This window comes from Stegodyphus dumicola, chromosome X1 (assembly GCF_044657685.1).
Source record: "Stegodyphus dumicola isolate Sdum_Otavi_A_Nest chromosome X1, ASM4465768v1".
NCBI classification, from domain to species: Eukaryota; Metazoa; Arthropoda; class Arachnida; order Araneae; family Eresidae; genus Stegodyphus; species Stegodyphus dumicola.
Window position 1 is genome coordinate 218746318 of NC_140780.1, and position 25423 is coordinate 218771740.

The following is a 25423-nucleotide window of genomic DNA, read 5'->3' on the forward strand; positions in this document are numbered from 1 at the left end:
CTAGCAAACTGCGGAGAATTAAACTGTAATTACAAATCCTGTACTTTCTTCAGTTTAAAACACTTTTAATACAAAGTTTGTTTAAGCTTTCTTAGAACTCAGTTGTTACTTGTAATAGACGAGAGATAATTCGCTGTTTTAGTAGGGTTGAGTAACTTTAATTTACTTCAGAGAGTAACTCTACACAGTTTATATTAGTTATTAACTTGGAAATATTAATAATCGGTATTATGCATAAAAATTCAAATATTGTTGTAAATTTTTATAAATATTTGTGTTTGTTTTTTTGTAATTTATATTTTATGTGTTTTTAGAGTATTATTTATGTATTTAGTGTATATTAGGTAGTAATTGTGTTCAATTAAAGTTTAATAGTTTTGTTTAATGGAAAGTTGAATTATTTAGGTACCCCAATTAAAACCATAGACACATGCACAGTTTTTTGTCTATTTAGTTTGGCAATGTTTTGCCAGCTTGATGACATTGTGGAAGGTTTAGGAAAGCATTTTAGAAGTTTTGTTTAAATTTTTCTCGAAGCTTCCAGAGGTATTGATCAACTCTGTAAAAACGCCTACATTTGCAAAATTAATTTCAGATAACTGTATAGTTTAATTCAGATTCGTGCAAAGTGAATTAAATTTTACTGTATGAGTGATTTTAATAATGTGCGATATTCATCGCATTTTAAGGAGAAGTTGTGATATTTTTGTTTTTCTCCTTTAGCTATTCATAGCTACGTGTTTATGTGCAATATTATTTATTTCAATTAAAAGTGTCAATTTTTTTCTACTCGTCTGGTGTAGTTGTTAAAGAGATATCTACAAATTTGAAGTCCACAACAAGGTGTTCGCTGAGAAATTCTAAAAGCGTCTGTATTAATGTAATAGTTATAAGTTTGTGTGACAAAAATAAATTATAAATTTCGCTAATTTAATATTTATGTGGAATTTTTAATAGCAGTGCATTGAAACTGTTTTATTCCGTTATGAGTAACATTATTTACAGTTAGTATTCTGTTATTCAAATAAAAAATACGTTTTTTGTAGTATTTGCTCCTGTAATTATGCTAAGTTATTTATTACGTAGCTTAAATTCCGATGATACAGTAAGTTAAAATAAAACAAGAATTTCAAACCTTGCTGCTAATGCACGGTAATATAATTCATTTTACAATAAGTTGTGAGCCCTTAATGCAAGATTAGTTTTGAGGTACCTGAAATAAAGCACTACCTTCAGTTTCCCAATTATTATACATTTCTGAGAAACAGAATGACCCTTTATTTACTTTGAAAGCTAAAATCGAATCTCTGGGAAAATGCCTAGGAATAAAATTAAACAAGTGATTATAGCCCTTTGATAAGAGATCTAGAAATGACGTGCAGTTAATCTTATGTAGTTTGCGTATTTGCATTTCAGTATTTGTCAAATGTCTAATGTGAAAGCTAGCAAAAGCATATATTAGTACTTTAGAGGCTAAAATATAATAATTTTTCTTTTAGCCACTTGTTAAAGTGCACGCAAGAAACGAATAAGCCTAAAAGATATGAAGAATAGAATTATTCTTCGATTAGTTTTTAAGCAGCGTTGTATTCTTAAAAAGGGGGAGGATGTTTTCATTTAACACAGCAAAGCAGCAGCATCAATCACAATTTATTTTTTCAAACCATGTTTGATATATTCCGAAAAACACTGTCATTTCATTTCGGTAAAATTGGCAGTTCGTGTGCGTTTATATGACTGTAATAATATATCTTACAGGGAAAATCTGTTTATTTACCAACAACCCATCACCGGATATTCAGACAATAACATTTTGCTGAAATATCTTGGATGGATTTGTCTGAAATGTTTCTAGGAATGCAGTTAATAATAGTATGTGTGGGCAGAACAACGCGAAGGACTTCTCAACCAGTCAGACATGTTTTCTTTTAAAAGGCTGTATGGGATTAAAAGCACTCTGCTTTCAGTTTATTCGCAGAACTTGTCTTTTCTGCAGATGACAAAATTTCAGTTGTAAAAGCGGACATAATATTGAGATTAAAAGTTAAGCGTTGCAGTATCGCAAGAGATTCTTACATGATTTTATTGTGATTTAAATAGAAAGCTGATTATTTAAAAATATTTTTCATTTCTGGAAATTAGTTGCTCATTAAATTTTTATTTCAGTTTTTTTAAAAAAATTGCCATTAGTAATGCTTTTTAAAGGCATGTCAGTGGCCGAGCACCTTCCTACATTAAAAAATAACAAATATCTACAACGCATACTAATTTCAAGTGAGCTCACTAACTATCGAGTAGTAAAATTGCCGAATATTCATAGTTCGACCTGGGTCAGATGCCGATGAAAGGCCCGGGTGCACGAGACCCCGTATGTATAGTGAATACGAACCAGACTTCCTTTAGAAAGTTCTCCACTATACCATTTACCCCTTTAAGCAGATAACCCTAAAGAGCTTTACCGTAATGTGAATAATTTTAATTCAAACTATATATTACTGAATGCTTGGATTTAAAGCTTTAAAAGCAACATAATCATCATATTTTAGTACAGTAGAAATAATCAAAGAATTCCAAAGGAATACCGAATGTAATTCGGTTTTAAGTGTTATAGATTCTCTAACAAGTAGAAAAGTCATTTATTCAAATGTTTGCAAGTGTATTGCGTAAAAATACACTCTTTCACAAAAAAAAAAAAAAAAAAAAAAAATTGAAGCACCATGAAGCAAGTGGTTGTTTTTGGTGAAATTGAATATGTGTATAGCTCATACACAGATAATAAAATGATTAAAAAATCAAGCTCATAGTACCTGTTCACGGTTCACAATCACCCATTGAGTGTTCAAATTAGTAGTTGGTCGAACCGCCCTTGGCGGCAATGCATGCTTGAATTCGTCGAGGCAAGGAGTGGTATAGGTTCCTAATGTAATCCTGCAACACATTCTGCCAGGCATTCATCAGTTGTCGTTCCAAATTTGCGATATTTTGTGGTGCCCGAATCTGGAGGCCTACCATGCCTCAGACATGCTCAACTGGTGAAAGGCCTGGTGACCTTGCTGGCCAAGGAAGAGTATCAACCGCACGGAGACAGTCCAGAGCGGTATGCGGCCTGGAATTATCTCGCTGAGAAGTGGCTCCAGGATGACGTGTCATGAAGGGTAATGCAACCGGCTGCAGGATGGTATCAGGCCCACCGGCGGCCGAGCGGTAAAGTCGCTGAACACTGGTAGTTCGGTCCGAGGTTCGAATCCCGCGAACGGGCTGGCTGCATGGGTGTTTTCGTGGTTTTCCCCGTGTGTAACGTGTATACGAGCCAGTTTCCCTTAGAAAGTCCTCCACGAAAGGCATCCCTCCTCTTAGGCAGATAGCCCTAGTGTGCTTTGCCATAATTAAATACACCACACCACACCACACTACCAGGATGGTATCAACATATCGTTGAGCTGTTAAAGATGTACGGAGGATGACCTGATAAAGATGACCTGCTGTCGTAAGAAATAGCGCCCCATACCATCACACCAGGAGTTATGGCTGTATGCCTTTGTAAAACAAAGGCTGATTGCGACCGCTGGCCCCGTCCTCTCCAGACACGAACACCGTAATCATCTGCTTCAAGAGTGAAGCGGGATTCATCGCTGAACACTATACGATGCCAGTCTGATGGCAGCCTTGATCATCGGCTGCGACACCACTCTAGACGACTCCGCCGCTCTGTGGGGTCAAAGGCAAACGTCTTAAAGGCCTCTGTGAGCGTAACCCCGCCTCAGACAAGCGCCGTGAGATGCTGGACGGTACCCACGGGAGGTATAGACATAGCTGTAGTGCGTTGAATAGTCGACAATGATACCGTTGGGGTGGTTCGGGCCTGGCGAACAATCATCCTATCTTGCCTCGCATTTCTGATCCTTGGCCCAGAACCTTCATTTCAGCAGCAGCTTCCTTGTAGCAACCATTGCTGCCAACATCTTTCTTTGCGCAGCAGTGCCTGTATGCTGCAGGTGGCGGCCTATTGCTCGCTATGACAACCTAGTTTCACGCAACCCTACAATGCAATCACGTTCGAAGTCGTTTAGCTGTCTGTCAGGTTTCCGATATCGTCGTAATGGCATCTTTAGTTCTTTCTTTACGGAATTACAATGGCAGCAACAAAAAAAGATAAATTTTTCGCCTCTGTTACTGGTTTTATACTTTGCGAATCGCTCACTAGAAATGCGCGCTATGATCGCAATTCCTTTTCATTTGCCTTGAACGTTGATCATTTGCATATTCGATCAAGATGTTTTTGCATATCAAATTTCGTCACGATTGCAAAAGTCCTTTTGGGTGCTTCGATTTTTTTGCAAAAGAGTGTATTTCTACTGCTTTACGAGTGATGCTTTCGAATAACAATAACTTCAAAACGTTTTGTCCATGCATATTCAAGCTTAATTTTCGCAGAAGAAATTCTTCCTTCGCATATATTTATTTATATAACGAAAAATTATATTATTACCATTATTATCATGATTTTACTGTCCTACCAGCGGCTGAGTGATGGAATATGGGTAGTTCTATTTGTTCTCGAAATCCGGTGAACGTGCTTGTATCCATGTGAGTTTTGGTAATTTCCCCATATGTAATGGGAATATCGAACTACTTTACTTGAAAGGTCCTTCCTGGGAACGTCACTATTCATAAGCCGATAGTCGTCGAGTGCTTTGCCATAATCCAAATAAAGGGTTTTTCTGACAAAGAGTTGTAATGGGGAATTAGTTCAGTAATTGCGCAGAAATTCTTGCAATGCTTGATACAACCGAGCTATGAAATGTAAATTCCTAGGAAGTTTTAAATTTTAAGTATCTAATTTAAACGTTCAAGTAAAATGTAACTAGAATTTCATTTTATTTCTTATATTGTAATTACTTAGCATAACAGCTGTTTTGTTTCTTCTTTCATGTATGAAAATGGAGGAATAAAATCAAAACTATTAGATAGTCTGATATTTCTAACTGATTTTTATGTGACTTACACAGTGTATCCACTAGCAAGCAAATATTTGATGTCTTGTTTTCCAGCATTGTGCTCAGAAAGGCAAAAATAAAATCCATGCAACGATGATTATTTTAGGAAGGAAACAAAATTGTCAATGGAGTTCTTTTTATACCTGTATATGTATGTAAATTATGATAAAGTATCTACATTTTAAAAATTTTCTGCGATATTTGTATAATGATTTGCCAAAGCTTAGATGTCTTTGCATATAAATGTTCAAATTCCAGAATATTTGGATTCCATTAGTTTGTTAGTTGGAGATGAGTGCCAATAATACGTACAGTAACCTCGAAATTATGTAAAAACACTATCAAAGACTACAACAAAAATACGTCAAAAATGTAGTTTTCTGATGCCGACATAGCTGATCATATTCTACAGATATTTCAGTGTTTTAAGTTTTAGCGAAGTGCTTAAGAAATACTTCTAAAACTATTTACGACTAATCTTACATTAAAATTATGTGGTAATGAACAGAACAGATAATGAGTATAATAAGCAAATAATTCTCAGCTAAGCAGAGTACTTATAAATAAGAAAAGCCTTATCCTTATTCCTGAAACTTAGATGGTAGTGCATCTTTTCCTTTAAACAAGTGCCAAGTTAATAAACTTGGCACTTGTTTAAAGGAAAAGATGTTTATTTTATTACATTTTTGTCACGGAAAATGAAAAATCATTTAAAGGAAATGATGTTTATTTTATTACATTTTTATCGCGTTTTAGCTGAAAGTAAACTTTTATAATTATAAGATTATAAAAGATATCTAAATTTCTCTAATAAATCATATATGATTTTTAACTTTATGATCTTTCCTTTCTCTAGCTCCGCAATTTAAACGATTGGTTTTTATCCGTTGTTTCATTTAAAATTACTGAAATAATTCCTATTCAATTTAGAAAGGCATTTTAAAGGTTAACTTTAAGTTGGCAGCGTATTTAATCGTTGAAACTATAAAAGGAGTCTGCTTTGCTTTCTCGGTGGTCGAATCTCAAGTGGCATTTTCTAAATAAGTGATCATTCATGTCTTACTTTTTATAATTTTGACCTTGCAATCGTCTATAATCAAGCTTCAGTTTTCTGCAATGCTGTAAGACATAAGTTATTCGTTGATTTCAGCTGTAACCATTTATCTGCAATTAACCTCCAGCCAACTGCTATGTAGCATTGTGTCCCAAAACCCAAATTACTGGCGACCTTCCACATCATCTCTCTGTATTGAAAATGTCGTAGGTAAGTATAACGTTGTAATTACATTTTCATCAGAAACGATTACTATTTCAAAAACAATAAAGGTATTATCTGATTCACTGACATCACTAACGCTTTTTTACTGTTTTGACGTAATTTATTCCAAATAACTCAGCTCTAAGAAGCGAAGTAGAATTGACAGTGTCTCTGACATTGTTGGTATTGCTTGAAAAATAAGAGATTGGATGTTAATTTATACGTATAAATTCTGAACGGTTTTTCTTGAGACAGCCTAAGAGACACGCCTCTGTATTTGACTACAATAATTAAGGCGACAGAAAAAAATTATTCTTTGTGATTGACTACAGCTCTAACTAGGAGTACCACACGCAATCAAAATCCCATTTTGGGAAGTTCAAGACGCGATTAAGTGTTCTTGATTGCTAAAGGAGCTAGTTTTCTTTAATACGCATAACTGCTAAATAATATATTGTAATGGTAATTGAAAGGTGTACCAGGAAACTAATCTTTCTCAATCGAGCAAAACTTAATAGGCATAACTTAAAATGGAAATTATTCACAAAGCAGATACGTAACAAATTAGAAACGAACGGAAGATGAAAGTTAAAAGCAGAAAGAATATTTTTCATTGAAATTATGAAAATAAGAATTTAATGTCCAAATTACTTAGAGGGAAACTCTGCGAAACAAAATACTTGTAAAGACATTAGGTATTTTTTTTTGGAAGCTGAAGAAGTGAAAAATGAGCAACGCCCTCACCGGGAATCGAACCACGGACCTTTGGAATTCGCGCCCAGCGTGCAGACCACCACACCACGAAGGCATGCTAAGAAGGCGGGAAAAACACTTTATATACTTCCCCTTTAAAGTGCGAATGGAGTTTTTAGGGGACCCAATCGCCAGATCCGGGGTGGGGAGATTCATCATCCACCACCCTTTTAGTTCGGGCGCCACTGCAGAGACATTAGGTATTTTTTTTGGAAGCAGTAGAAGTGAAGAATGAGCAACGCCCTCACCCGGAATCGAACCACGGACCATGGTAGATTTTAATTGTCCGTGGTATTATTGTAGAGACATTAGGTTAATTGGAATCAGAAAAGATGAAAAATGTGCAACCGCCTTCGCGGGGAATCGAACCACGGACCTCTGAAATACCGGCTCAGTGTGCAGTACCACTACACCACGAAGGCTCGCTAGGGAAGTGGGAGAAATACCTTATATAATGAAGTATATATTTTGACCTAAGCCAAGAAAATGTTACAATTTTCTTTTCAAAATTAAAAATTAGATATGTTTTTGTATAAAACTAGCTGGAAAATGGAAAAAACATGTAAACTAATTCGCATGTGACAGACTCTTATACTTATCTAACTACTAATAAAAGATCATGATTAAAAAAAAAAAAAAACGAGGCGCGCTCATTTGAGATCGTCATATCTAGGTCAAAAGAAATAAGTTCTGTGACATGGGCACATTATTTACGTGCTTTAATAACATACTTTCTGTAATTATTACTTGTGCTTCTACTTTCATAAATTCTAGTTATGTTTGACGAAACTGTGCGTTATTTTATGAGGAATATTAATTTATAAGAATTTTTTATGAAATTAAAAATAATTAAAAAATAAATTTTAAAACTGTAGATTTATTATTATTATAATTTGTGTGGGTGCGTGTTGGCTTTTCAGTGCCAATTCAGTTTACCTGAGCTCATCTCTTTGATGTATACATTCTTCGTAAAGAATTCTCTTTAATAGCAGCAAATTAGAAGCAGTAATATTATGTATATTTTAAAACGAACAAATATTAGCAATCATAAACTTACTAAATTATAGAGAATTCATTTTCATTATTAGGAAGTTACACGAATACATCTGTTCACGTCGTATGCGTAATTAAATAATAAAACCTTTTTTTAATCGTACAAGCTTGTTATTTTCCCTATTAACTCTTCGACAGCAAGCCGTCAGTGCACATGGAAAAATTCGGTCAACTAGATGCCATCCTCCAGTTGTAATTTCCGCGTGCATCATTGGACCACACACAGAGGAGAAACCTGACGTAATCTTTACCTCTGCTTCTAGGGAAGGTTAAACAACAGGAATCAAATTCAATATTGATTGATTAGCAATTAAAATAAAACTGTAGAAACCTCTCAGTGTTCAAGAATAAAATGTTTGGCGTGAAGAAGACTGTATTTGTATAAATACATGCAACTATTAATGCTTAAAAAGTAATTCTTAATAAAATATAGCTGTACTGTATTTTAATTTACATTTATTGGTGTAAGGGTTTTTATCTAAATACTGTTGATTTAAGTTTGCATTTTATTAGTTGTGTCTTATTTGGTTTTCTTCACATTTATCAGGATTTAGTATAATTTAAAAAAAAGCACCTACCGTATTTGCCGGCGTATAAGACGCACTTTTTTTCTTTGGAAAATTCTAAAAAACGATGTGCGTCTTATACACCGATACTTATTGCGTATGATACATCGTTTGTGAATGGGTCAAAGTTTCATGGGATGCTGTGAAAACGGAGACAGTGGTTAAATCATTTAAGAAATGTGGCATCATTAGTGCACTGGATGGTACAGAGGACAGTTTGTTGTATGAGGACTCAGATGCTGATTTAGGAGAGGTTTTAAGAGACTATTCATTTAGCTCTGGAGATGAGTGTTTGGGTTTTGACGAAGTAGATTAAAAAGTGTTTAGGTAGATTGGGTATTTGCAGAAAGTATTACGTTGTATTTGTATTACTTTATGTTTAAAATACTGTAAATTCATTATAATGATCAGTAATAAAAGTTTTATCTTTCAAAAATGTGCATAAAAAAGGGAATGCGTCTTATACGCCGGTAAATACGGTAGTTTTTATATTTTTTATTTTCCTTTTGAGTAAAATATGCATCCCTTTAAGCATGTTAAGACATAGGCTTCTTTTAAAATAATTCAGTTTACGAAATCTAGTAAGACTGTTTTCAAGCTGATGGTATAGCTAATTTAATGTTAAATTTCGAATAGATAAAAAATTTTAAATTATTTTAAATAATAAAATTTTCCGGACATCATAACATATTGTATCAAAATTGAGGAGTAAACCATTTTTTTTCCTTTTTTACGTAAACATTCAAGTCCATTTTTTCCTCTTCTGTTTGTATACATTGCATAATTTGGAAACATACAAGGAGCTATCTGAAAGTTAGTACGATTATTTTTGCCGACAACTAGTTGCGTGAGTTACATCTTTAGTTCCGTAAAAGTTGTTCAGTATGTATCAGATCTGCCGAAGTGTTCATTAAGCATTTCAGTGTTCTACACCTCCGGTAGTTTCTTGTTTTAGAGGTATGCAACATTTCAAGTCATTAGTCTCTTAGAAAAGAAAAAAAATGAAGGGAAATTTAAACACTTTATGTATTAAAAACAACTATGTCAGGACTTCTATTACTTGTAACAGCCTTTGGAAATATCTGCAAATCCTGAATGGGAACAGAGAGCTTCCTGAAACTATGTTCGTATGTGTAGAAGATACGACAAGAATGAAAAGGGTTATATTACCTTTTATTTCTCACAGTTTACAGCCATTCCCGCACTTCGGGGTACAAAGACCAATACTTATGGTCTAAAACGTAGAAAATAAGAAGTAAAAATAACTTAACTAAATAAGAGTTAAATTTAGATACTTTACAAAGACTAGTAACGCGAAGATTGGCCCTTTAACTCTACGTATGTAGTGAACAGAAGACAGGAAACTACAATACGTCTTCAAGTGTCAAAGAGAAGTAAGTTCTGGCCTTAAAGGCAGATAAGAACTGACTGAAAAGCACGCGCGTGGTAAGGCAGCGAGAAGTCTCCCACTAACTCTCTCTTTTAAGACTCCACTAACTCTCTCTTTTAAGACTCCACTAACTCTCTCTTTTTGGTTAAAAGTCATATCTTAAATACTTAACAGTTTGCAAGTTCATTTGCATAAACAAAACTAATCACGCTTATACTGGCCGGAAATGCAAAATAAGAGAGGATAGCAAAGTTTTAAAATAAAATAAACGTTAGTAAAACTTAAAATCCTTACAACTATTATACATAAATTTATTATTAAACATTACATTCTCATTTTCAAGATTTAATTCTTTTTTTTTCATTTGCTGATGTTATGCATGTACTTTTGAAGAAAAAAAAATAATAGATGGATAAGTTTTTTTCTAAATTTGTGTATAATAGTTATAAAAAATTAATTTAGTACTCCTAAACTGTAGAGATTTTAGATTTCCAAAAAAAATCTGCTTTTAAGTCCTCCCAAAAAATTGATAAATGTATAAAATTTTTATTATATACAAAAGATGTTACATTTACTCTTGTTAAATATTAACGTCGTATTTTAAGTAGAAAAGAATGGCATTTTCTTATTATTTAGTTACGAACATGGTATGGAATTATTGGAGGTAGGTATTAAGGCAAAAAGAACCAGCGTAATGTTCCTAAATTTGCAGGACTAGTTTCAAGGTTTAAACTTAGAATCTTCTTCTTAGACCTGCAAATTTATTCGTCGTGTTATTTTAATTCCGATCCCATGGAAGCTTAGATCTGTAAGCCTATTCCTTCAAGTAATTCTTTTCAATTTTTCTTTTGGCGGAAGACTTGCTGAAAAGCACCATCATGAAGTAAACATTACGGGTCTGATACGGTAGTAAGACTATTTTTATTATTAGTGACTGTCACTCTCTTTTAATATGCTTGTACTCAAAACATACTCAAAACACGTAAAAAATAATAAGTGAAATCGCAGAATGATGTCAAACTAATTACAAAATTTCATTGTTATAACAAATACTTTTGAGTTAATTTTAAATATATTAAATTGCGTAATATAAATTTCGTGATGGAATTCAAATGTGAGAGACTTAAGATAATCTCTCTCTTACGAGTTCTAATCATGAAAACGGAATTTAAAAATATTATTCGTTATTATTTTTTTATTTTGAGGGTGACTCAGATGAGTGGAAGCTTCTTGATAGAGATATTTGCCTTATCTTTTTCACAGTTTGATTGCGATGAAAAATTCAAGTGGCTGAACTCGTGTCAGTATCAATGGTTGGCATATAACACTCGATTTAAGAGCAGATATCTGTTTATGGCAAACAAAATGTGGTATAGCAGAATATAAGTTAGTATTTCACATTTGTTATTACATTGATCTAGGAACTGCAATAAAATAAGACAGAATAACAAAAATCAATAAAAACACTTAACAATAAATTTCAAATGAATAAAAATGCAAAGAAATATTAAATTTACTGTAGTATATTTATTTTAAATTAAGTGTAATATTCAATTTCATATAAAATATTCTCAATGTTACTGATGGCGGTTTTGTCAGTGCTTTTTTCAAAGCTGCAAAGATTTTCTAAAATTTTATTGTAGAATATTGTTATAATTGTTTTCGGAAAATTACCTAACATCTAACAATATTTAAAAAGAGCCACTTATTTATATACTTAATTGTCCATAAAACCATACCCAACTCCATAGGGAGAAATCAAATTATCAGCGAGCGATAGATACAGCCATCATTTTATTTTTAAGGTAAAACTTTTGCAGGAGCAAAGCTACGTAAGTAATGAGATGCCTTAATGCAAGAATGATTCCCCAAACAGCAATCACACCAAACCAGTGGTCAAACGATGATTTTTCAAAAATTACCTGGCTAGTGTTTTTAATACTATAAACACTTTGTCGAAAGACAGAAAATAACGCGTTAGCCTAATTTATACTTTTAAAGCATTAAGCTAGTTAATGTTTTAAAAGTATAAATTGTATTTTATCACTCAAACCTTGAGCAGAGTTTTAGTTTGGATATCAAACAAGTAAATGAAAAATTCGTGCAGATATTTTTTGACATCCGTATTTTAGTATGGCCCGTAAACAAAAGACCAATATACTTAGAGAAAGTACTATTTTCTCCCTTTTTTCCGCGTGCCTTCCCGCTGTAATTGGAAGCGTACTCGACTTCTATTCAATAGGTGCAGGGTTGGAGTCCTGATGAGAATATTGGCCATTTTTGACGTCTCCTGCTTTTTTTTTTTTTAAAAAAAAAAAAAAAAAGACTCTACAAGTGGCGCTCTAATTAAAAGGTGGCGGACAATATTTCGTCCCCATATCTTTTCAATGGGTACCTTCACACTGCGGTATTTATGGGAATGAGATGGCTGATATGCTTGCGAAAAAGGAGGCTATGGTTCTCCAAAAGCCAAACACGAGTGCAAGCCTCCATTCTATTAAGCTTCTGACATCGCTAACATATCAAAAGACTTTTAGAGATTTTGCCACTCGGGCTTGTGAGGGCAAGCCTTGGAGTGTTCTCTCATCAAACCCTGCTTTTGTTCCTGACCACCCGCGAACAGTTGCGGTTGCATCTTTTGCACTATTGACGTGACATGACTGTCTACAGAATCATTTATTTCGCATTAGACTAGCTGATTCGCCGTTGTGTGTTTTATGTAACAGTGGACGGCCAATGACGGCGGAACATTTGGACGAGTGTGAAGCACTGACAAATTTTTCTTGTAGATTTCAGCGCTATTGGGAAGCAAGGAGTTTAATGGCCTAACGGCCAATGTAACTGGCATTTGACAAATAAATATTTCGTCACCACCAGGATTAGGCATTTGGGTCCTCTAATCCTCAGTAACCCTTTCAACGGGGGTAGTATATAAAGTATTTTCTCCCTTCTTTTCGCGTGCCTTCGTGATGTAATTGGAAGCATACTCGACGTGTATTCGAGAGAGCCAGGGTTCGAGTCGCGACTATCGCATTGCTCATTTTTCCCGTCTCCCAGCTTTTTTTTTTTTTTTTTTTTTAAAGATTCTACATGCTCACAAAATACTTCGGGAAAAGTACTTAACAAAATACACTGACTACCAATAAGTATTTGGACACCTATGCAAATGACGATATCTGCGGTCCTAAGGTACGTCACGGACTCCGCCGGTATATATCGTGTAGGAAACAGCATCGGTTTTAGTCGCATGCAAGATGCCTCGCAGTTCGGAGCTAAGGAAGGTATAACTATCGGGTATCACAAATGTGGCCGATCCTAGGGACATATCTAGCGATCTGAAGTACCCAAAATGGACAGTGGCCTATGTGATTAAGAAGTAGAAGGTGAGCGGTGATTGTCGGAATGTGACCCGAGTCGGCAGACCAACGAAACTGGGAGATAGAGACCGACGAGTGCTGTCCAGAGAAATTCGGAAGAACCGCACCCAACCGATGGCCCTCATCCGCGAGGAGTTTCAACAGGCATCCGGGAGTATTGTTTTAATGAACACCATCCGTAAGGAAGCACATCTGCTTGGTTTTCATGGTCGTGCTGCTGCCCATAAGCCTTTAATGACAAAGTCCAACCGCGCTGCTCGTTTAATGTGGTGCAAAGCACATCGAAATTGGACCGTAGATCAGTGGAAACGGGTTCTTTGGAGTGACGAATCAAGGTTCACCCTTTACCGTTCGGATGGCAAGGTCTGGGTCTGGCGTATACCTGGAGAACGTCCACTGCCAGAATGCATTGTGCCAACAGTTACATTGTTCGGCGGAGGTGGAATTATGGTCTGGGTGTGTTTCTCCTGGTATGGGCTGGGACCCTTCGTCCCCATTCATGGTAAGCTCAACTCCGATGCCTACTGCACTATTTTGGATGACAATGTGCTTCCTACGTTGTGGCAGTTTTACGGGTTGGACCCCTGTTACTTTCAGGACGACAATGCCAGTTGTCATGTTTCGACGTTAACCAAGGCTTGGTATGGTGCCAATGGAGTTCATCGAATGGACTGGCCTGCCCAGAGTCCAGACCTGAACCCTATCAAGAACCTCTGGGACGAATTGCATCGCGGAATTCAGGGGTGCACTACCCGTGCAAAATCAGCGAAGGAACTTCTATGTCTTCTCCAAGCCGAGTGGAAGAAAATACCACTAGCTGTCATACAAAGACTTGTGGAAAGTATGCCCCAGAGGGTCCATGCTGTAATTACCTCTCGTGGAGGCTCTACCAACTATTGATTTTGAATAAAGTTAGTTTTTCTTCTTACAGGTGTCCAAATACTTATTGGTAGTCAGTGTAGCACATTGTTTCCAGTTCCATAGACATCGTTTGCTTTTCGTAGTGAGTGAGATTCGAATATCGGACCCTTTCATTTTTCCGGTTTTCCTCTATATTTATTAGAGTATTTTGAAATAATGCAAATTTCGTACCATACCCAAATTAATATATCCCACACGCTTTCCAACAATATTTTAAAAGTAACTGGACAGTAATCATTTCTCAGGGATGAACAGCTGTATTATACTAGATATATAATTAATAGTTTGATATGGAATATGATGCTGGGAATCAAGGAAGTTACTATCGCGCTTTTGCTTCGAGGACGTAATACGAAAGATATAGCTGAAGCGCTGGCTATGGCCTTTTTCTCTGAATTACCCGTATTTACAATAATACCGCAAATGGCACTGAAAAGTAGTTGTGGATATAAAAGTACTTAAGACTGATAGACAGCTGCTAAAGAATTTCAGGTATCTAACGGAATAAAATTATGTAATTTGCTTAACGTTGTTCATTGTTCTTATTTGTTTTGTATGATTTTAGGAAGATGAATTTCTGCGACAATGAAAATATGAGTTTCGGAATTTTAAAAATAATTAAATTAAATGCTTGTTCAACTAAATATTTATTTTGGTATCTCCGTTCCAGGTCCACCCCAGCTAAATACTAACCATGCTGTTCAGCAGCACATAGTTAGGCCCGGCATGAGTACAACTTTAGAATGTCCTGTGCGCAACAGCAGAGATCTTATCTTTGAATGGTACAAAGATAAGGAATCAATAAATACATATCCAGGGCAGAAGATGCGCATATTGACGAATGGGGCTTTAAGGATTAAAGAAACCATATTTGACGATACTGGTGTATACAAATGCCGTGCTGTCAATGGATTTGGAAGTGTTGAATTCAATACTACACTCTTGGTAATAGGTATGTAGAAAATTCTGCTATTTTTGTATGTTACGTTTTGCACAAATAAATTTGAAAAATTATAAGCATTGAATTGCCCTTCATATCAACGCGATTTTTAACAGTTCGATTTTGAATATACATAGTTTTAGATTATTACTCATAACAATAGACAAGCAGCTTGATTCCCGTATATATTTCTGAAAAAGTTCCTTATGTAGTAGAGCTTAAAAAAATAACTCTTGAGATCGGTATATATTGTCGATACATATGTTTTTTGAGGATTATATAGCCAGCTGTTTTCAGGGTTGCGATGCAGCATCGCCATTCTGAATTGTTTACTTTCAAAAACGCATTTATTAGAAATATTTCTTGTAAACATTTCACTACCGACAAATTGTATTTAAAAAATGATAATGTTTGAAAACGGTGTAGTAAGTCATTATATATGTTTCACATTTCTTGAAAACTCTTTCTTTATCACTACTAAACTTCAGTTTTAAATCATTTACTAATATTAAAAATTAGACAACAAAAACCAGCTTTAGTAAGTATTAGATTTCGAATAAACCTCGATCAATTTCGAGAGCGATCAAAGACAGTTCCATAATTTTTAGGAGATCCATTTTTAGAAAACCATTTTTATTATTGATAGAAGGTTGAAAGAGAAATACAAGGTTATTATAGATATTTCTAACAGCGGAATGTCTTTTTGGATGGGAAGACGAAAATTTTTTAAAGACTTTATTGGTTTGTTTCTATTAGTAATCAATTCGCTTGGAATCTCCAGAACTTCAACTTTCAGTTTATTTTTTTTATCATTTATTATCATTTTATTATCTATCACTAAAATTCGTTGTTCGATTCTTAAAGACATCATCTCCGATTTCAATTCTTGAGTAATTTACAGCATATCTTGTCAGAGAAGTTTTTTTATAAATCAGCTAAAAGTGTTAAAATTTCACCTCAAGGAACACGAATTTTATGTTGGAACAGAAGAAGTAAACAGATATCTGATAATCTAACTATGATACCTAATCATAGTTAGAGACTTAATCCCGATTTTTATTTTAGATTTGCAAAAATTATCCATAAAACTTCTTTAGTTAGTGAATTGGATTTCCTTCAAGCTTTTCTCATTCACACACACACACACACAAAAAAAAAAAAAAAAATCTTTAGGTAATGATATTAATTCCAAGACTATCCTTCCTAACAGTTTTAGAATTCAAATATATTAGTTTATCAATTTCATTACTATTTTCCTCGGCAGATGGCGTTGCATTTGTGTTCGCCTTTCTTGCAATGTAAATACACTCACTTTGTCTTTCTTCCATTTTGCAGTCACCTCCCCCCTTCCTGAAGAAGAAACTTCTATCTAATGGCCCTCGAAATCGATTGAGTTCAAAATCTATGCCAAACTGAGGCTACTTTTTTGCCTAATTTAAATTTTACATTGGCGTGTATATCTCATTGATTCACTAACAAATGAAGGGAAGTGTTATCGAATTTCAGTGAAAAACAGTCAGCTGTCTCAGGATTATGGAACCGTTTTTGTCATGAATGTGTACGTACTGTATAAAATTTTCATTTTTCTATAAATAATCTGTCATAACAAAGTATTGTTTATCGAAAAGCAAATACGTTAGATTAATTCAACTGACACGATATTTCATTTTAATCAATATTGCTGATAAGGAAGTCTTCCAACCTTGAAATCTCAATTTTTCTTGAAAATTGTATATGAATGTACTCATCTACAAATACAAAACAAGCACCTGATAGTATTCTATAAACAAGCAGTTAAAAATTGAAAAAAATAACGAGATTTAGAGTACAGTGCTATTGAGCGACTTACAAAATTTCAAAAATACATGTTTGAAAATTTAAAAATGCGCTCAAATTAGGAATATATATATAGTCGTCAAAATAATATAAAATAATAAATGAAGAACTAAAAAGCGAAAATAACATATTTTGGGTGCTAAAGCTAAAGTAAACATATCTCTCAATATATACTGATTTAAAATAAACATTTTAATAGAATTGATGCAATTTTAATTTTTTAAAATTAGGTCAGAATGAAATACATTCTGGAAATCATTGTACTGTGAAATGATGTGCCATATTTTAGGCATTTTATCGTTTAACAAACACTAATACTTAACGTAATGATAAATAAGCTGATTACGGATTCATATCTGTTTTACACCAATTACAAATAGCGTACAGAATCGAATTAAACAATTTTCAGAAATGCGAGGGACGAGTGTTTAAACCGGCTGAATATGCTACTGGCTACTCCGTTATGGTGAATGAAGTGGCTAACACAGCCCCATAGGGACCGTGAATGTTTCCCTGACGAAGTCCCGGCCTTCTTTTATAGAAGAAATGTGTTATGAATTTTTTACCATCTCCAATTTTATTTTGAATATACAGCAAGCAACATTTTGATTTCTTTTAATCGCTTCTCATATTACGCCAGAATGTTACCGCTTTCTTCTTTGCAATTCCATGATACGTGATTGAGACTTTTTATTTTATTATTTCCAAATTCATTTTTGACGAAACAACTGTTAATTCACTTTCAAATGTGTCACCTGATTATTTCAGAGCCAATCCTTTCAAATGATGAATTTTTTTCTGTTACTTGTCAACCGTAATTTCCTTTGTGATCAACTTTTAAAATATCTGAAATCAAATTTTTCAGTTTAATATCCTCTTGGGTAAAATCTGTTAATTTCAAATGCCTGCTGTATAATCTCGAAACAAATCCAGACTACACTGTCTGTAATTATACCAACAAACAAAGACATGCATAGTTTCGAATGAAACGTCTAAACACATGTCTCTCTGTTACCGACAGGTTCAGCCAGAATGACAGAAAATAAGTCATTGCCACTAAAAGTTACTAATGCTTTAAAACTACGCATCAGTATATTATGCAGCTAGGAAAGCTGATTAATATATTATCCAAATCAGAATTTGAGATCCCAGAACTGAAAGGATAGTTCATTTTAAGTTACCCAATACCTTAATTTAATGAGACGCTTTGTCCAACCCCGTAATGAGAACTGTTACCTCTGAACCATCTACAGTAATGATGAGCTAGAATAATGCAGTCTATTCGTTAAGTGTGCACGTAGTTTGAGAGGGTGCTTTTACAATTAATCGTGCTAACGATTATAAATCCTTAACTCAAAACTTCTTAGTAGAGAATTGTTAATCTTCAGCTAGTTAAGTGCCAGCTGGGAAATAGTCCTTTGTGTTTTACTATAGATAAATAAACTTCATGGTTATGTATTCAGTTTAAATACTCATAGGTTGGTTGCGTTTATGATGCCCAAATCATCATTACATTTCTAATGATCAACAACGAAAATGTATGCTAAGATGTCGCTGATGCTTCAGAATGGAAACAACAGTATTACATCGTATTTATACGATCCGAACATGTTAGAAAAAAAGCTGCACTTGCGCGGAATATAGTATTTATGTACACTTTCATGCATTTATAATGCTGTTCGCGTAAGTGTCCACTGACTGAAAATAAAGCATTTGTATGACTGCCTGAAATTAAAGCAGACTTTTTAGAATGTACTTATGGGCAAATAATGTTTAAATTTAAAGCATATTTACAATAATAATGCCTTTTCCCCTTGCAGCTGGATATTTGAATTTTCCTAATGGTTTCTTAGTAATATCTGATTTAAATCGCGTTTTAGAAAGGGCGATATAAGAATAAAGGAATGAATGAAACGATCCAGAATGTGTCCGGTTTGAGGAACATTATTTCAATGAGTACAATACATTTCAGTTATTCTTGTGTAAAATATCACCCTCTTCCATAGGGAGAAGTTAATGTGATGTATCTTTAATTACTGTTTGTTAAAGCAATTTTATGTGATTCAAGCTTTTTGGTTTTGGAAGAAATGAAACAAAATGAAGTGATATTTGATCGAATGCTGTAACTTGCTATAACACAAGAAATAAGTAAACATTTTATTTATCTTTCCATTCAGAGCTTATCTTATTAAAAATAATCGTAAGTTAGAGTAAAACGAGAGTTTATCCCTGGTAAATAAAAGCCAAAGAAGCTTTTTCTTCCCTGGATGTATTGGAATTTGGCAATTTAAATATGACAAAGCGTACGAGGGCTCTTTGAATAAAGGGAGAGTTGCCTTTGTGGACCACCTTCTCATATTCACATTACACATGGGGAAAACCACAAAAAACAACCATGCCGCCACAGATCGAACCCTCAAACTACCAGTATTCAGCAGTCTTTGACCTCTTGGTCACTGGTGGGCCTGTTTTTTGTAGTATGCGATTCCTTGAAAACATTTTCTAGTTAAGATTTCACTGCATTTGATGAAAAATCAAGATTCTGTACCCGAGATATGTGTATATTAGAAAATTAAAAAAAAAAATATTGCAATAATGCTGCAAAAGCTTAGTTTTCAATTGGATATGAAAAAATTAAATGTATTTTAATTTATATCAGTTATATACGTTATTATGGTATATAATAAACATTTAAATTATTAAGAAGGGCGTTTACTACTTTAAAAATTTTCAGTTTGCTGAGGAATTATAATTTGGAAAATAAATAAATGATCTCATGTGATGCCGAGTCAGGTCGCGTGGAAGATGAACTCAATATTTTACATGTTTCACGAGGGCAATGCGTGTCAAATCACGTGGGCAATAAATGCACGGTAGTATCTCTAGTGTAATATCACAAAATGAAGCAGCCTAGTAATTTTTGCAAGATTCATCTAAAGCCGGTTCTAATGTCTACAACAAAATAAGTATTTAAATTGTTAATTATTAAGTACTTATTGTTACTAATAAGTATTTAATTTTATTGCTTTGAAATAGCTCATTTTGTTGTCTGGTTACACATTGACTGCATTTGAATGATAAATCCAATATTTTATGCCATTACAAATGGCAATACCCTAAGTATCGGATATTTGCGAGGCTGCATGGTAAATAAAGATGTTATGTCTTATGCAATAGAAAGCCTCGCTGATGTAATGACATAGAATGGGTAACGTAATAAAACCAACTTCTAAGGTAATTCTAATCACTCTTTTTAATCAAACACAGCGTAAGAATAAATGGCAAAGTGTTTTCAGGAACAACCCCTACTATCTACTGTCAAGATACATGACACATCTTGTCCGCACATGATTACCCACGGGGACTTAAGAGTAGCAAAAGATCGCTTCATAAGCAATGGAACGAGCTCTTCAACTTGACCTGTTTTTGGATTATGACAGCATGTGATTTGCTCTTGATTAATGCTGTGGTATAATATTCGCACTATGTTATGAAAGGAATGAATATAAAATGGAACTTCAGTAACTTCTTTTCCGTATGATAAACTCAATATACTTAGAGTTTTAATAAAATAATGTTTTTGTATTTTTTAATAAAATCATGTTTTTGAATTATGTAATTTTGATGCTAGGCGTAAACAGTTTCACCGCATTTTATTCATACAAATGATTTATTTTTATACTAACAAGGTATCAACGTTAACAAAAAATATTAGGTATTGTATTTTTAGCGCTAATTTTAACAGAAATGAAAAAGACTATTTGCTAGCTGTTTACATTTTAATTGTAATGTTTCTAAACAGTATTTTTTTGAGCAGTTTAAAAACAGTATATTATTAAATACATAATACATGCATTATGAAAAGGTGTGCGTTCCGTGTTACCTTCAGCTCATGGCTGTGAAGTTTAGTGATTCTGATCCATCGCTTAGCAATAAAGATGAGTCTGCACACAAGTACTGAATACTTGGTGATCCAGCTCATGGCTATGAAGTTTAGTCATTCTAATTCATCGCTTAGCATTAAAGATGAGTTTCCACGCAAATACTAAATACTTTTTAAAATTATGCCGATGAAGGAATGAAGAACTTAGGTAACTCTCATAATGGAGTGAAAAATGATGCAAATTCTTATATGATAGTCTTCTAATTTTTTATCATCTGTTAGTTATGCATATTTTATAAATGATTTTCATCAAAACAGATTATACTTGCGAATATGCTGCATGCGTTCATATTTTGTAAGTTATTTCAAAATGGTTTATTACGTCTTTATAGCGTTTCTTCTTTGTAATCATGGAAATGTAGGTAGTAAATGATGTATAAAAAGTTGTAGAAGGATCTATGTCACATTTTTAAAAAGTTTCAGTTTTGGTCAAGCGTAAAGCAGGGAGTGGGCAGAGAGAGATGTGAAGAGAAAATTTTAACGAAGCTATGTGTATCATTTAGAATATATGAATACATTGTAAATAATATTGTGTTTCATAAACAGAAGATAAGATAAAATGGAGTGCTTATTTGAATCAAGAAACAACTAATGCCGAATGCACTGTTTGTAATAAGAGTGCCGAAAATGATTCACAAAAGGATTATTCTGTCATTAAACATTTTGATTTATGTACTGAGAAATGAGTTATCGTTGATGAAACCGGCAGCCATATTTGATAATTAAATACAGAAGCCCTTTTATTATGATAAATGCTTTCGATGTAAGGTGATTGCGAGACATTTTAAAATTTTTCTCTCCCGTTTCGATAAAAAAAATTCCATCTAGTAACCGTATAAAAAATGTTAAGATAGTCAAGTTTCATTTCCTTTTTTACCGAATATTTGCAAAAGCACTCGCTTATTAAAAATACCTTTTAATTATGATCTTTTAATTAGTATAATTTCTGACAAACTGAGCAGAAATAAAATCTGATGCCCAGATGGGCATTACGTGCTGTTCCTGTTTACTCGCATATGTTAATCAATCGTTATTGATAATGAGTCTTACTTTTTGTTCATCCTGTTAATGAGAAATAATTAGAACCACTAGTAAACTAAAAATTCGTTTTTCTTACCTTCGTCATGTGTCATTTTCGGCGCTGAATTTGAGAACACATTTGAAGAGCATTTGTGAATTCTGAAGCCGGAATTATTTTCTCGTTCAAAATAAGATTGCCTTTAGATAGATTTGCTACCATCATAATTAACTAGCGACATGTTAAAATTCAAAACTCCTATCGGTTTCGAATGAAGCCAACCGAAGGTAGGAATGAACATTAGATTAATCTCGATAACACCCCCAAAACAAGTTATTCTTTTGTATTTTTAAAAATCTATAAGGTCGTGTCTAACATTTTGCATTAGTATGCAGGCAAGATGAAAAATAAGCAACGCCTTTGCTGGGAATCGAACCGCGGACCTCTGGAATACGCGCCCAGCGTGCAGACCACCACGACACGAAGGCATGTCAAGAAGGTGGGAGAAACTCGGAGTGCTCTCCATCAAAACTGGGAGCGGAACGGAGTAAAGTGGTATTCGCACTTGTATGGTGCTCAAGGCTCTTGCCGACGACGGCGCAATCTTGCACTTCTTGCCACGATGAATTTCGTGGGCTTGTTGATTTTGCTGTCAGACAAGTGAGATAAGTCACAACAACAATAGCAGGTTTGTTTCAGCAAGCTTTAATGCTCGAAAGTCCATTGGAATCGCATTCAGAGATTTAAACTAAGATGTCTAATAAAAATGTAATAAAAAATGCTGATACTTTATTGAAAACTAATAAAATCATTCATGACCTTGTAGAGACATTATGATTTTTTTTCGAAGCCAGAAAGATGAAAAATTAGCAACACCTTCGCTGGGAATCGAAGCGCGGACCTTTGGAATACACGCCCAGCGTGCAGACCACCACGCCACGAACGTATGCCAAGAAGGCGGGAGAAATATCTTATATGCTGCCCCTTTTAAAGGGCGACTGGGGATTAGAGGACCCAATCTCCAAATCCTGGTGGTGGAGAATCATCAACCAGCATCTTTTTTATTTTGGGTGCCACTGTAGAGACTTTAGAGAATTTTTCGAAACAAGGAAATCGAAGAAATGAGCAATGCTCTTGCCGGGACCCGAACCACGGACCTCTCGAATACGCCCCGAGTGTGCTGACCACTACACTACGAAGGCACGCTAAGAAGGTGGGAGAAATACCTTATAAGCATTAAGTGAAATAATTAAAGAAATGAAAAGTAAGTAAATTTATAATAATAAGAATGATACCAGAGGATAAAAGGGAGGTTTTATTTCTTTCTCTGTGTTCCTCCCCAAATGGTTGGACACATACTTCTGCCATATTTTTTAAAAATAGCCTAACCGATCAGTTATTTAACCATCTCGTCACCGAGGGCGTTGTTCAGGGTGCACCACTAGGTGGTCTAATAGGACACTTGCGAGAAAGCGTAGAAACGCGTAAACAACTAAACCTTTTACGGGAGTCAACCCTCATCCTGCCATTTAGTCTAGCAGTCAGCCTCCATTAACCGCTGTATAATCCAAGGCAGTGATAAAACAAAAGCAAAATATTTTCATTCAGTGGAAAACAAAAATGCACTTATAGCTCAGGTGGGAAGAAAAATATTTTCCTTCGTCTTGAGATATATGTCCTTTTTATTTTGGATTCTAATCCATTTAAACACACTTTACGCGTTTTAACCAATGTATGTAGCAATAAAAATTTATTTTAGGGTTCGATTTTAACAACGGGAATTTTCTTCCTCAGCTGCTGAAATTTCCCACGCATTTTGCTCTTCACGTAGAAATTCAGTCGTTCATTCTGTTTCTAGCACAAATATCAGTCTTACTAACTGTTAAATAAAATATGGCATTCATAATTTCTGTCAGCAGTCTTTTCTGTTAACATTGCCATTCAGGTGGACAGCAGAGTTTATCTGATTTGAAGCTCCATTGCGCTTTCGCTAGAATTAAGATTTCACTCAAAAAAATTGAGAGGCACCCGAACCGGACATAGACTGAATTCAAATCTTCATCCGAGTGAAATTTTTTATAGCTTAAAATAGATACTAATAACACACTGAACTTGCTAAATTCATAGCTTACAACTGTTCATGGCAAAAGAAAACCTTTCTTTAACATCATAAAATGTTAACTAGCCAGTTTTCTTGCATTATGTAGTTCGAGTTCGTATTTTTGCCTGTATGTTTATTGCACATGCCCATTAAATTTTTATCATTTTAAAGTTTTTATTCATTAATTTTTTTCCAATACATGATAAAGTATTGGTTAAGCTAATTCCTTTAAATTCTTCTGTGTTTTTAGCTGTGTTTCAAATTTCTAAAAAAAAGATGCTTCACTTAATAATTACAGGTTTAATACATTACCATGCATAATTCCGAAAGAAATTCAGAAATAAGATCTAAAAAACTTATACTGTCGAAGGTTTTAAAGCGCCGTGGTGTGCTTAGAATTAACATCGCAGAACTAAATTGTAGAAAATATTTTATGTAATAAAGTAATCTTCAATACTATTCATTTTGCCTGCAGTAAACATGTAATGCACATACATACATGTTTAGCACAGTCCATTGTAATTTTTTTTTAAATCTGTAATTAGTCTTTCATATATTCTTTATTGAGGGATTTTTATCTAGTTATAGCGGAAACTAATACCGTATGTACATTCGTAAGCGTATCTGGGAAGGAATGAATGAATCAGTACATAAAAATAATCTAAAATAACCTTTAGATGATTGCAGAATAACAGATTTGCTTCTAGTTGAAAATATCGTTTAAATTTCCATTGGAGAAATTCAGTTAATTCGCGGTCTTATCTTGTAATGCCTGTATTGTTTCTTCTTTAGTTTATAGTATTTTTAATTTCATTAATTAATTTGTATCTTTATAGTATGCAAAAGCAATAATAATCAATTTAGTCGATGGGATGTCTATTAAACACGTAAAATAATGCATATGTCACGAAAACATCTCGGCCATGATCATTCTAGAGCTTTCACATTTCCTCTCAGTTTGAATAACAAGGATGAAGCTTTATCATCTGAATGAAAACCTTTTAATTTGGCTTAGGAAACTAAAGTCATTTTTAGGCCATTATCACAAATTTGATAACGTATCTCAGCAAACAGGAAAATAATTTCATCTTCATTTTCTTTTTATTAGCTCCTAAACTTTGTGCCAAGTTCACAGCATTCCGGAACGAATAAAATCTTTTCGTTTGCAGGTACGAAAGCCATTAACAGTATAATGGATCGAGCATCATATGTTAATTTCTTTATCTCTGTCAGCCGTTTACGTTATATAGCTTAATGCCATCTGTATCTA

At 34.1% G+C, this 25423-nt stretch overlaps 1 protein-coding gene across 1 annotated transcript in view; it reads left to right on the top strand.

Moving 5' to 3' along the window:
* The window catches only part of LOC118195666 (fibroblast growth factor receptor-like 1), a 141866-nt gene that overhangs the window by 57849 nt on the left and 58594 nt on the right, over nt 1-25423 (top strand). Inside the window, exon 3 of the mRNA XM_035366991.2 lies at nt 14986-15267. Within this exon, the coding sequence (XP_035222882.1) occupies nt 14986-15267 (282 nt within the window). The remainder of the gene's footprint in view (nt 1-14985; nt 15268-25423) is intronic.